Source organism: Brienomyrus brachyistius, chromosome 16 (assembly GCF_023856365.1).
Source record: "Brienomyrus brachyistius isolate T26 chromosome 16, BBRACH_0.4, whole genome shotgun sequence".
In the NCBI taxonomy this organism is placed as follows: Eukaryota; Metazoa; Chordata; class Actinopteri; order Osteoglossiformes; family Mormyridae; genus Brienomyrus; species Brienomyrus brachyistius.
Window position 1 is genome coordinate 4,283,193 of NC_064548.1, and position 13,941 is coordinate 4,297,133.

At 49.5% G+C, this 13,941-nt stretch overlaps 1 protein-coding gene across 4 annotated transcripts in view; it reads left to right on the forward strand.

Annotated features, from left to right (window-relative positions):
- Positions 1 to 352: 352 nt before the first annotated feature.
- The window catches only part of LOC125709775 (mitogen-activated protein kinase kinase kinase kinase 4), a 65,510-nt gene continuing 51,921 nt past the window's right edge, over positions 353 to 13,941 (forward strand). Inside the window, exons 1-2 of one of the 4 annotated variants that reach the window (XM_048978598.1) lie at positions 353 to 966; positions 1,321 to 1,386. In XM_048978598.1, coding sequence (XP_048834555.1) covers positions 910 to 966; positions 1,321 to 1,386 — 123 coding nt within the window. In that variant the 5' untranslated portion in view covers positions 353 to 909. The remainder of the gene's footprint in view (positions 967 to 1,320; positions 1,387 to 13,941) is intronic. The other 3 variants (XM_048978595.1, XM_048978594.1, XM_048978597.1) reach the window with 3 other exon arrangements.

Sequence of the window (13,941 nt, forward strand, 5' to 3'; positions counted from 1 at the left end):
TAATTTTATTACGGTCGGTTCACGTTTCATGCAAATCGAGAATATATACAGGACTGTAACTGCGGCAGTCTGTTTCTCATCTGATTTATCATCTGCATACAAAAATGTCGGTACTTTTTCCGTAGACTCGTTTCACGACAGCTGCCTAATGTAAGACATATAGTCGTCAATATAAACATCTATTGTCATACAACATAAAACGAACCCCGCCCTACCTCCCCAGAAAAAAACACACTTCGTTTTTTTTTTTTTATCCCTGTACGTACATATCTACTTCGATTTCCATCCCAAATATAATCCAAGAGGCTGAGATTTTCCGCCTTTGGGGGGAATAACGTGTCAGCGTTTGGAAAGGCGTGACCTTTCGTCGCCTCGCCACACCCATGTCGTTATGAATATTGATGGGCCAGGCAGCCGATCTCGGATGAAGATTAAAAAAAAAGATCAAGTCGGTTCTTCCTTTCGGCAACAAAATATATTCGGCACCTTTTTTGGTGCATAAATAACGTGTTTCCGTTCATTTTTTTTACCCAGTCGGAGGTGGAAGAGGGGGAGCTCTTTTTAAAAACTTTTTTTCATCCTATAATCTCTGGTTTCCCGGAGAAGCGTTATTTCTCTCTCTCTCTCTCTCTCCCTCTCTCGCTCCCTCCCTTCCCAGTCTGCAGCCAGGCCCTGCCTTCCCCCGCTGCCATTCCCCTCGCCGGCTTCCTGTGCGCGGAGAGCGAGCTGCCGCCAGCCCTGCCACCTCAACATGGAGTAGCGCGTCCCTGCGAGGCTGCGACCGGCTGCAAGCGACCGAGAGCGATCGGCAAGCGCCGCGCCACATGAGCCATTCCGGCAGTGCGGAGACACGATCAGCGTGAAGCCACCGCGGATTAGACGCCGCGCTTTTTATTTATTATTTAAAAGATGGCGAACGACTCTCCGGCTAAGAGTCTGGTGGACATAGACCTCTCGTCTTTGCGGGTGAGTGTTAGACAAGGGCGGCGTTGTTATCCCGTCATTTAGTGCGGCGATCGAGGATTTTCACGACTTTATAACTCGTTTCGGATTCGCTTCTTCGACGCCGAGGTTCATCCATAACGGGCAGATTTCCTTTGTTGGGGCAAACAAGCCCTGTGCCTGTTTATTATCGGGGCTGGGAGGGTGCAGTCAGCGGAGTTCCTATCTTTCCTTTGTTTGCAATGCATTGGCATGTGCAAGGGAAATATAGGACGCTGAAGCCGTACGTGCCAGCTACCCACCCTTAGCACAACTTAAACACATTTGCCAGTAATTCTCCTTACAATCTATTGAACTACTTTTTATTATTATTTTCAGGATCCGGCTGGGATTTTTGAATTGGTGGAAGTAGTCGGCAATGGCACCTATGGACAAGTATACAAGGTTGGTTAAGAAAATGTATTGTTTTTGACTGTTCGCTACGCTGTTTATATCGGAGATATATGGGCTTGGTACAGTGCTTGGTTGGGGCTGACATTTTTCTCTGGTGGTACACTAATGCTGTAAATGATGCGCGACGCCGAGATCCGGTGTGACCAAGAAAAGAGTATGTAGACAATGCGGCGGATTAGCAGGCGTGACTCCTCGTTTTACCGATTGCTTGGCACGGATGCATCGGTGATTTTCCCCGATTCGGATCGGATTGACACGATACCCACAGACAAGAGAGACGGTACATCGCCGTTAATTGCTTGGCTTTTTGCATTTGAACGTCCACCATCAGACCTCAGGTTTCCCCTAGTGTGAAAAGGCGTGAACTGCACTCGTCCGCCCCGGACCGTCTTCTGCAGCCGTTCCTCTGTTCACCTATTATCGTGTCGCGACAAAGCACGGGAATAATCGCCCGATTGAAAAGTGTGTTCTGCTCTCAAACTCCCTGCCCTAGCGCTGTACAGATAATGTGCCGAAGCCCTACATCACATCCTGTTGTGGAGAAGCTGTTGCTTGGCAGATGGAGAAGGGGGATGTGGGGAGACGGGCTGCTATAGCGCGTCCCACGCAGGCTGAACCGGAGCTTGAAAATGCATTTGACTTTATTTCCCATAAGTCTTTGATTTATATTAGTTTTGTAAAAAAAAAAAAAACTAAGCTCAGAGTCTGTGCAGACATCAGCGGTGTCTATTAAATCTGATATTCTCGCCTTCTGAATACTGTGAAACAGTAATGTAAAACATTGCTGTTGTGGGGCTTTTAAGTTGGATGAAGGTCTATATGTGCGAAATCTGTGAGCAGCAACACTGTGGTCAGACTAACTAGAGCTGTTCTCAGGTGTATCCTGGAAGGGTAGAGTGATGGATGAAGATGGGAAGATGTAAAGTCGTACTCGGCTTCAGCTTAAAATCTCTGAGCACAGACACCAAGCTGTTCCTGTGGGTGAACTTCAGTATTGACTGACTATGCAAAAACAACGGAAAAAGAAGTAAAATAAGCACACCAGGCAAACCTTCCTGTTGATTTGCCCAAGTTTCGCTGCTGTGGTAGCTGACTTACTGTTGAACCGCTATGGTCTTTCACCAGACATGGTTGCCTGAACCAAAGCCGAGTCAGAATCTGAAGGAAATTAATGAGTCACGATTCAGCTGTCCTTGCTGTGCCGGATTTTTGGACGGTCGTATTTTAACCCCATCCTTGCATCCTGTGCTATAATGCCAGTTCGTTTGTGGAATTATCCATTACCATCAATCTGCAAGCCCAACAGTCTTAATCTGTATGCTTAGTGAGAAATCTGCTAAAAGTAGCTCATTAAAATTAAAATATATTTTTAAGTATATGGATACCAGGCAGGTAATGTCTGCCTGCCTACCTGCAGTCTTTTGTTGTTTTATGTAATTGCTTCTATTCAACTGATTCTTCAGTAGTGTACTGCCCAGGTAAACTATGGAAGGTATTAATAGTAGTGTCAGTGGTTTAGACAATGGTGTCGTAGAGTCATAGGAACACCGTTTGGAGTGTCCTAGAAATTGCATAAGTATGATGGCGGCCTGTCAAACATAACTGCCTTTACAGCACAGTGTGCTGTCAGTCTTTATCCTCAAAGGATGACTCAGCTTGATTGTGGTAAAACAAAAAAAGAGTAGATAGATTCTTTTAAAAATGTTGTCCCAGTGACACCCTGCCCTCAAATCCCGCCTATTATTGCAGTGGTTCTGAAGGTTGACAGAAGGTTTATAGGCTTCCATTTACGCTCGAGTCACAGACAAACGTTCCGGTTCTGGTGAGGGGAGAAGCTGGTGTGGTTCTGGTGCTTTTTAATTGTGTATGATAGCGCTTTTCATCTTTATGTTCAGGTTAGAATATAAAAAGAATACTTCACGAAAAGCTGTGAATTTATATGTAATAATTAACTGTATAAGTCGATTATCCTGTGTTTACAAGGTAGTGTTAAGTTGCTTTGACACTGGGGAAGAAAAATTTGATGATGTCATGCTATGGAAAGGTTGGTGTTTTTGAGCATGAAGTTGCAGTTATGAAAAAGTGCTTTTGGCCACAAATTATTGAATGTCCGTGAAACCTGTTTCGCAGCCTGACTGAACCGGTTGGGTTTTTGGTAACGGACGTGCTGACAATCCAGTCTCGTAAGTCACCTGCCATTTCGTTCTCCACGTCGGTGTGGCCTTTGGGATGGCGTGATGCATCATCCACCTCTTAAGTGTGCCGAAGCGTGTTTGAAGCTGTGGTTTTTGGGTTCGGTTATTGTTGCAGCCTGTCCACCCTCCGCATGCAGAATAGCCGCTTCAGCTGGTGTACGAGGGCCTGTAGCAGCAGATTTTTTTTTGGGTATGATTTGCTGGTGCTTCAAAGCTCAGATGGAAGTTGGCAGTGCTCGAGTGTCTATGTTTTGGGCGGCTGTTTGATGTCTTTGGGATGAGTAAGCCGGTGTCCGGACTGTCATGTCCCGTAAAGCCACATTATAAGCAGACCCCAGCGGCCTCTTCCCTCCCTTTGGACCGTAAGGCACCGTCTGGACTCGGTTTCTGAAAAAATCTCCTTGCAAGGGTGAACGTCACCAGCAGCTGCATGCCACATTTGCGACCGATAGCCTCAATGACCGAACTGAAATCGAGTCTCTTAATACTCAGTGCCCACAGCACCCAACATACATGCCCTGCAGCCCTGAATGGGAAATGTAGTAAGAAATTAAAACCAAGCACAAAAGCCATTTAAGATGTATAATTTGAAAGGGAGTGATTGTGAAAAGGTTCATGGGTGATGGAGGAGACGACTGAAGCCCTGTAGATGGGGTGGAGCAGGGGGGCTGTCGATGGCTAACCCCTTGGGCACACTAACATTATACAATTAGGGTGACTCCTCCGCCAAGGAGTAAAGGAAGCAGTTCATCTATGAGCTGTCTGGCTGAGCCTGGACGCGTGAGCCTTGGCTGCCGGTGGTGAGGCGCCATTGTGCAGTGACAAGAGCCCCTCTGTGATTGGTCCGTGCGTCAGTGCCCTGGCAGATGGGGTCTCTCCCGACCCCGTGGTTGCTGGGGCCGCAGCTGTCCAGCCACGTCGGAATGGCACATGACAGAAGTGTGTTTGTTTGACTCCGGACAGGCCTGCCTGGCTCAAAAGGCTCAGTCACACTCGGCAGGATGTGATGTTAATTCCATCTCCCATGGCGTGCTCTGGCCACGTCCTCATTGGCTGCCTCAAGCGCAGTTATATATATATTTTTTTCTTTCTGCTGAGCAGTAAACAGGGACCCTCCCGCCGGACTGTGTTTCTTCGTAGGGGTTTTGGGGGTTGGCTTGCTTAGCGATTGCTGGCTGCTTCTTTCACAGTCGGCTAGTGTATGTTTCAGTGTCCAGAGATCTGGTCGTATGCCAGCACTCTGCCTGCCTCACTGTTCAATGTCTTCACTAATGATTGTGCGGTTGATGTACAGGAGATTCTCACTATTCTACCCACCCTCACAGGAGTTGTATGAAATTAAAGGTTGATTTTTAATTTATGTTAATCATGGGAGAAGGTAGTTCTTAGACACAGTTAGTGAAACTGATACTGTTAATCGGTCACTGATACACTGGTTTGGGTCGCGTATCCGCCGGGTCGGGCTGCCGTTGGTGGGGGCGTCCTGGGCTGTGGTGGCCCTGCTGGTTCTCTCTGCTCGCTCTTGCTCAGTGACGGCCTCCATTCTCCGCTTCTCCATCTGTGTCTGATCTACGCTGCCGGCTGGGCCCTTACATTAAGCAAGCGGTGAGGTGTCTTCCCGTCTGTCTGTCTATATGTGGGTGGGGGTGGAGAAGGGGACTGGTGGCTTCAAGCCAGAGTGATATTATCACCTGCCCACCCCCCCACCCCCACACACACACAATAAGATGGGTTGATTTGTTTGGGTTTGGGCCGCTTCCCCATTGGCCAGATTCCTGGCTTGAGGCAGCTTCGTATCGATGCTTGACCACGAAAGGCCTTTAGTGGGACCTCTTGAGGTACATTTTCATTCTTACTTTAAGGCGAGTGAGTAGAGGTCCCACAATTTTCAGGGCTGTTCTGGTACGGGAGACCAGAAGTCTTCCTCTTTACACAGAGCAGAGGATCCTTGATAGACTCAAGCCACAACTCCTGGATTCTTTTTTCTCTCTCCTCCCCCCGCATCCCAGTGGACGCTTCTGGGTTAATGGAGCGAGGTTTCCGTCGGCCTGGCATGCGTGATGGGGGGCAGGGGGTTCTGTGGGTGGGACCTCGCCCCGAGTGACTGAAGCATGAAGAGATGCTCAGAGAAGGCTTAAATGGTCATCAGACCCTTAACTATAATAACTAGATTACTGACAAGATGGCATTATGATTGGCCCTAATTTACGGCGGCCCCTCTAGTCATTGCCACCCCCCCCCCATTGCTCTTAGACCATCTGCTGGGTGTTTTCCTGTGAGCCACTTGCGGCCTCCTGCATATCAACTAGTCTGAGATGGCAGATAAAGGCCACAGGAGAAGCTTCACACCACATGGCCCATGTTTGTGTTATTTATGGCTTTCACTGTTATTACGTCTTTTATAGATGGTACTTTTCCTTATTGTAGATGGGTGGATATTTAACCAAGTAATTTGAGTCGAATGTTTGCTCAAAAGTGTAGTTGTGGGACCTACTGCTGCTAAGTCCGGTTTCTTGAATGGTTTGTTGCTGGGGCTCATCTTCAGCAAGCTGGTCTTGGGTTGTACTGAGAAGCAGCTTTGTGTGTGTTTACTCTGTCCTTCGTTAATGCTTCCTGTGAACTGCAGATCTGCCCCCTGATTCCTGTGCGTTCTTACTAGCTGTTTGGTCGGTCTTATCGATGACTTTCACTTTCTGTGCAGAGCATAAGGCCTTTTCCACTGTCTGCTCATCGTGTGCGGATGCAAACCCTCTGCTGGCCTTCTGTACAGACCTTTCTGCTGTTTCCTGTTCTTTACTTGGTCATTTTCTTCAGCGTTCTTCCTGTTGCCTGCGTGTCTTAGTAGGAGGTGCTGTAAGGTAGGAAGTTGGTACAGTTCACCGCAGAGTATGAGAGAAACCTGCACTTTGTTGTGAGAGAATCATAAGGCTTAACGTGCTCTTTAATGACAGTCCTCTTTCATTTAGCAGGATTTTCGTTTAAACCATCTGTGTGCTCTTGCATTTATTGCTTGGGGCCCTTTTCCACTGCACCAGGTACCGTACTTTCGGTACTTCAAGGTGTTGGTTTTCCACTGATGTAAAAACTTGGTATGGCTGCCGAATGACTTCACAGTGTGAGACGGGGTATTTTGTACAGAATAAAAAAAACGACTGTAGTATATTATATGGACTGGGCAAAGTGCGATATTAATGTCAACATCGCATGTCATGCATATACAGGTCTTGCATGGCAAGGACCACAAGAGATCAGGCTTTTTCATACCTTCATTCTTTCTTGACGTTATAGTGTGGGGGGGTTTAAGTTGCACAAAAACATTTTTAACGGTGTCATAGGAAACAAAACTTGGCAAGCACTGCAATTTTATTGGTCGTTCATTTTCATGTATGTAGTATATGTTTAAAAATCAGTTTAAAGTTTTACCGCTTTTTCATGAGCGCTGCATTTGCTCTCCGAGACGGTTATAATCATTTACATCTTTAATGTTTAAATCACTCCTAGTTGGGTTTGTGAGAAGTGGACTTACCCCAATATTTATTATAACAAAATCACACTGCAATATTTGTAGTTTTTCCAATATCGTGCTCCCCTACTATGTTAGTATTACTTGATTTACTGTTTTCTGAGTTTGTAACTTTTCAAAATGGTCGTCCAGTCGCTCCTCGGCTTACGATTGGTGCATCGGAACATAACCCATATCGTAAGTGGGAAATATTGTGGAATATATACACTTTTGTATCTGATCCTCCATCCACATGAGCAGTAACTGCTCCATTTCTTCCAAAGATCTTATCCTCTTCCTTGTGATGATCATAGAATGCACCGAAGCAGGTGCCGTTATCACTTCCTGTATTCGCTTCTTGTCCTTAAGAATTGTGGAGATTGATCACCACCTATCAGAGTCGACATCTGCGATCACCCTCACTGCTTCATGCACATTAATGATTTTTAATTTCTCCTCCGAAGTGAGGGCTTCCCGTCTCTCTTTGTCACGACCCGCAGGAGACGTGCCTGGGCATGTCGTACCTCGTATGCTGCTATGGGTGCCTGCCAGCAATGCCTGCCCGTGAATCATAAAATATATATATATATATATTTTTACATATTACAAAAAATGTTCAGCAATTTTTTACGTGTCGGAAACATCGTAAGTTGGACCATCGTAACTTGGGGACCATCTGTATTGTGTTTCCAAGTCAGGCTATTTACATAAGCAATTGAAAATGAACACGTTTGCAAGTCCCACGCTAAAGTACTGAAGTACCAAAAAAGTACCCCAGCTGGTTTGATACTTTACGTACTTTAGGGTGGGACACATGTTTATTTTCAAATTGGTTATCCAAATAGCCTGCCTAGGAAACACAATACAACTGGTGTGTCTTGTAAACAGTTTCGAACTCATAGGTCACAGATGGTGCTGGTACTTAACCGGAAGTCACTGGAAAAGGCAAACCTACCAAAAGTATAGTACTTGGTGCAGTGGAAAATTGCCCTTGGTTATGATATATACAGATGTCCTTTCTGGTGCTTGGGGTTTCATCAATGAAGTACAGACGGAAGAGACCATGGCCGGGGAGACCTGGACCTGCGGATCCAGGTTGGGATGGATGGCCCCCAGGCCTGTTTTCAGAGGCACCCCATTGTCTGCCTGGTATAGGCTGGTACATCCTCCAGTAACTGCTGGTCTGAGCTGTGCCATCTGCCCACTGTACCCGGGAGTCACACTGACACACATGGCATGGCCGTGGTTCTTCTCTCAGCCGCACGTCCGACCTCTCGCCACTTCAGCACATCCCGCAGACCTGTCTGCTTCCCGCAGGTTGCCAGGGGCCGCGTGCAACCAGTTGGCCATAATGATAGCGGCTAGTTTGGGTAGGGAAGTCTTTCGAAGGATAGGGAAGGCCTGGCTTTGTGGTGCGTGGGGGTTGGGTTGAGTGGGGTGGGGCGGCTAGCATTGTGGGCGTAGACCGGCAAGGGATTGGCAGAAGTGTAGCAGACAGAGGCCTCCTATGGGCGCCGGGCATGTGCCATCTACACCATGCGGGAGCTTATGTTTGTTTGTTTTGTGTGTGTGTCTGTCTGTCTGTGCACGCACACATGCACGCACACATGCACGCACACATGCACGCACACATGCACGCACACATGCACGCACACATGCACGCACACACAAAACAAGCTCCTTTTACTTCATTAAAGACTCTTATAGTCTGTCTGAGCCAAGACTGGCTTTGAAAAGATGCTTAGAAAGAGTTACTGTACAAGGCACCATCTGGACCAGGTCACTGGAAGACAGGGGGTGGGGGGGGGGCAAACTGCTGCAGCCTTTTGTTTCTTTTGGGGGGTAATTCTGTCAGTCACAAGAAAATTGGGTTTTGAAGTTACTTGAACATTTTAAACCCCCCCCCCCACTTTGGATGCATAAACAAAATAGGTTAAAATCCACTTATTGTATGTTACGATTTAGACCCATATGGGCTTTAAGTCTTTCAAGATGGTCAAATAAAAAAAGGCCTAATAGGACTGGCTGTGTTCTCTCAGGCAGGCAGACGCGGTGCCTATGACTGCTTATGCTGCCATGACAGAGTGGGCCCTGGCAACCTGTGGCCTTGCCGGCTTGCTTGTGCCGTGGATTGCCCCCTCGCCACCGTGCTGGTCCTCGTCCTGCCGGTCAGCCGGCCCGATAAGGGCACGCGGATAAGTCAGCACGACGCCGGCGGTTTGCCGTAGCGCTTCCTGCACCGTCTAACCGCTAACTTTTGCAGAGTTGTTTTGGAAAATTTGGCTCAAAGATGGAGCCTCCTGTGGGCATGAAGTAACCCTGTATGTCCACGCGGCTCGTGGATGTTTGCTCTGGGGCGTTTGCCCCTCTTGTGCAAATTTGAGACGCATCCATATCTTTAACGAGAGAACTGTCGACTGCTCTGGTGTGGCAGGTCATGTGAGCGGAATCACAGGCTCTGATTTGATTAGGGTTGCCAGGCGCCGTGCTTGTAGCTGGGCAGACTGTTGGCTCTCGTGTGATTGGCCACCGAAAAGAAAGCGCGTGTGTGCTTATGTGTGCCTGTATAGCACAGATATGCCTCTAGTCTTGGGTTCCTTTTTGGTGCTTACTTCTGTTTTCCAGGCACTAGGCTTTTACACAGTGTGTGCGGTTTTGCCTCTGATTCATCCCCTTTTGTTCTGTCTAACCGTACACCTTCAGTGGCAGCAAGAGGTCAGCGGTAGCTGCCTTGTGGCCGTCTGCGCATCTCCGTCCCGCAGCCGCTCGCAGACTGCCAGCTGTCTGCGTCGGGACTGAATGGGTAGCCTGAATCGGCACCTGTTTGTGGTGGATTGGGCCGTCGCCCTGCATCCCCCGTTAGAGAGAGAGTGCCGGAAGCGAGGCATGTGATGCGCCTGTCCAAGCCCCGCAGCATGTCTGGGCAGGTGAGGCGACCAGCTGCCTGCGACCTGGAGGCTTGGTTTGTTTCCTATGACGCGGTTGGAGGTGAAAGTTGAATCGTGTCGCCGTGTTGGATTCAGCCAGGGAGCTTTAAGGAACGGGGCCACTTATAATTAATGATAGTTAGTTTGAGAGCTGCGGTGCTTGCGGGCAACACCTGGGGAGCACTGCGCTGTCCAGGGAGGCAACTGGCTCCGTCCACTGGCTTGGTCCCAGCTGGCAGCTGCCAGTGCGGTGGGCAGAATGCAGTGATGCAGTGCTGCAGTGGTTTTGGGGGGTGATAATCAATAAGACACTGAACGACTAAGTCTTAACTGGCCAGTAGATGGCTGTGGCTTTCTGGACAGCTCTTTTGGTCACATCTCTGACCTGGCTGCAGTGAGGAGGCTGGCATTTGGTACTCCTTCATGGTCGTGGTAGCGCGCTCAACAGGTTTGAGGGGTGCATCCCTCCGCATCATTGCGGGGCTTAATCTCGTCGCTAAGGCGACGGACATGAGGCCTGTGAGGCTTTAGCCACTTGAAGCTTGTTTGAGGTTCACCAGCGATGCTTCCAAGCTCTGAGAAGCCAGAGGCCTTCACTGGTGTTTGTCTGTGTCCTGACCTCTGACCCTGATCCTTGTTGAGGTCATACTTTGCTTTTTGTCCCCCATCTCCATACAAACTGTACTGTGTCACGACGTGGAAGAGTAGGCACCACACAGCTGACTGACTTGTGGACAGTTCACTTGCATAATGTACTTTCTGCTTTTGCCTTTCCGAGTAACGAGTGTCCTCTCTCCACTATTTATAGCTCATGTAACTGGTATCACTTTTAGGTTAAGCGCACTGCCTCCTAGTCCACTGAAGGAAGGGAATGTGGTGACATCATCACAGAGGGTTATAAAAGGCAGCAGGCAGTGAGATGATGCAAGATGGAGGCAAACTCCCCTGGGCCACAGTGCTGTGCTGGTCACAAATGCCTTGCTCCAGCAGGGAATCCTGCCTGCCCCTCTGGTTGTGTGTAGCTGTCAGATGGCTCAGGCGGCCCGTCCGACAAGCCCAGGCAGCAGCCCTGCATGAGCGGGCGTCAGCCTGTCTGTTCCGCACCGACTCTGTCACGGGTTCCCCACCGGCATGCCAGGCTGGCTCTCCAGCGGCTCCCGCTGTTTTCATGTCGTCATTGGTATGCGCTCTGAGCTAGAGAGAACTTCGAGGTTTACGGAGCTCCCCGCGGCTTGGAAACGCTTCTGAGGCCGAGGTCAACGGGGCCGTTTTTGGCGTCGCGCTCTCTGATTGGTTAATTGTCATCTCGTCATCCAGCCAGTGAGTCAGAGGAGGTGGTTGCACATGGTGCTATTTTAACAGTGTTCTCATTGGGGGAAATTCTTCTCGTGATCGTTCAGACAAAGAAAGTGGATGCGTAACGCTCACCTGGGCACAAAGCATCAAGAGTTTATGATCTGGTGGAGTTTATGGTACTTATGCTGATCAAAGAGGGGTGGATTTTGCCACGCTGCATGTTCATCTTCTGCCTGCAGAGACAGGAGGCCCAGAGTAGGGAAAGGCCCCTGTGCCCCCCCCACTATTGTCCTACAGAGGCAGCTGTCGGCTAGGTGCCCACTGGACAGCGAAGGGCTCCGTTCTCCATGTGGCATTGTGTCACTAGAAAAGCCTGTGGAATGTAGGGTGACACTCATTAGGCGGGTGACAGGACACACAACTGAGGGGGTGTTTGTTGGATGAGAGTGTGTTGGGGGTGGGGGGTGGATTCCCAAGGAAACAGAGTAATTGGCTATTTCAAATAGGCGCCAGGATTTAGGTTAAATTTAAGACTTAATGGTAGCCTTGGCTTTTTGGGCAGCTTCCCGGTTATCCTGGGTCTTCCCGGCCCAAAAATAACCCATCCCGCCTGGAAAATGGGAAATCCCGGTGTGGGGCTGCCTGGCAGGCGGACGTGGCCCCACGTGGCCCACAGAGACAACAGCATGTAGTGGTGATACTGGTGGCATCTCACCGCAGTCCAGCCTCGGAGGTGACCACTGTCTCGGGGCTTTGGCCGCCAGCCGGCCCGGCTCGGTGTTCCCGGCACAGGGGGGAACTCTGGTAGGCGATGACGGCACAATGCGGAGCTGAGCCGCGATGTAGCTGGGTAATGGGAGCGGCCCATCGGTGTGGGACCCGGGCCTTGCCTGTGAGCCGTCCTTTGCGAGTGGGACTGCTCTCTCGCACAGAGCTCTGCTACACGTACTGCTGCTTTCTACAAGATGCATGTTCCACAAACACAACACGCACAGCTTTAAAACCAACCTAGGATGGTTCTGAAGCTGCTAACAGTGCCAGTCTCGGGGGGGGGGGGGGCATGGGGCCGATTTTGGCAATGCCGATTCTGCTTTGATGGTCGATGGTGTCTTCCACCCTGCCGAGAGTCTCCAATCGTGTTCCCAAGCTGGAGCATCAGTGGCAGGGTGGCTGAGACTGTCGGTGTGGTGTAGGGATCATATGTGCCGTCATGTGGTCTCTGGCTCTGGGGTCTTGACTGGCCAGGTGGTCTTTATGAAACGTATCAATCTGGCATAAGAAGCCGCTTCCCCTTTTCTTCCCAATGAGTGTTATCAGTTCCTGTGGAAAAATGTTCACTGTGTGTGAGTCGAAGGCAGAGCATTCTGTGCCGTGTGCGTAAAAGATAGGGCTTCCCCTCCTTGTTGGTCTCCCCCTCACTGGGGCATGCACAGCTGGTTGCCTTTGTGTTTCTCTCTGACTCTCGTCTCTGTGTGCAACCCCCCCCCCCCCCCACACACACACACACACACACACACACACACAGACATAGCCCCTCCCTTCTCTAATGGGGGTCACAAGACCCTTGGTTGCCCCTGGCGCTCTGCACAGCACTGCCTTGTGTGGGAGGAGCCATGGACTGAACCACTTCATCGGCAGCACGGGGGTGAGTGGCGCCCGAGTTGCTCTTTAAGGCTGAAGCCTGGCTGGGCTTCCCCGTTCTTCTGCGTCTGAAATGAGTGATTCTCTTTAAAGTCGCTGGTCTCCTCACTGCTTTGTTTTGCTAGTTAACTGCAATCTGTTTTGCCGATTATACCTCATGCTCCCAGGACTGTTGGCTGTCTTTATCACCAGTGCTACTGAATATAAGACCTCCTCATAGCAAAGGGCTAGATTTATCACGGCCCGTAGTGATTGTGAAGTCCGTAAGGAATGCTTTGTCTTGGATTCCCTCAAGTAGAATAATGCTGTAATCCTTTTGTCACATATGTGCTATGAATCTAAGTCTGAGTCTGCTAACCTACCTCTGTATTTGTTCTCATCTAGATTGCTGCAGTGACAGAGTTCCACTAAAGCATGCCATACATTTTTTATGTATTTTGCTTCTTCTCATTCTTGAGAAGAATGAGGGCGAGGGCGGTGATTTTTTTCCCAGGGGGGCACTCTGATTGGCTCAGGCTGTGACTGAAGCACCCTGATTGGGTTGTCCCGCACAAGGCGTTGTGCTATGCTCCCAGTGGAGGTCACGGGACAGGGCTTTAGAAGGCAGGGCTATACTATGACTAAACTTCTCCTGAGTAACTGGCAATTGTCTACCTCCTCAGGAGGCTGGAGGGGGTGAAGCTACCTTACTGGAGCAGGATGTGGTTGTGTCACTTCCTCTGTGTCCTTTAGAAGAAAATACTGCAGTGCAGCATCGTCTTATTTATCTAAATACACAAAACCTCATTCCCCATTGTTAGAAGGCTCACAGTGCATGTACCCTCACCCGCAGCTCCCCAGTACATCTCAGCGCATGCGCCTTCACTTGCAGCTCCCCAGTACAACACGGCGCATGCACCCTCACCCGCAGCTCCCCAGTGCATCACAGCGCATGCGCCCTCACCCGCAGCTCCCCAGTACATCACATCACAGCGCATGCGCCCTC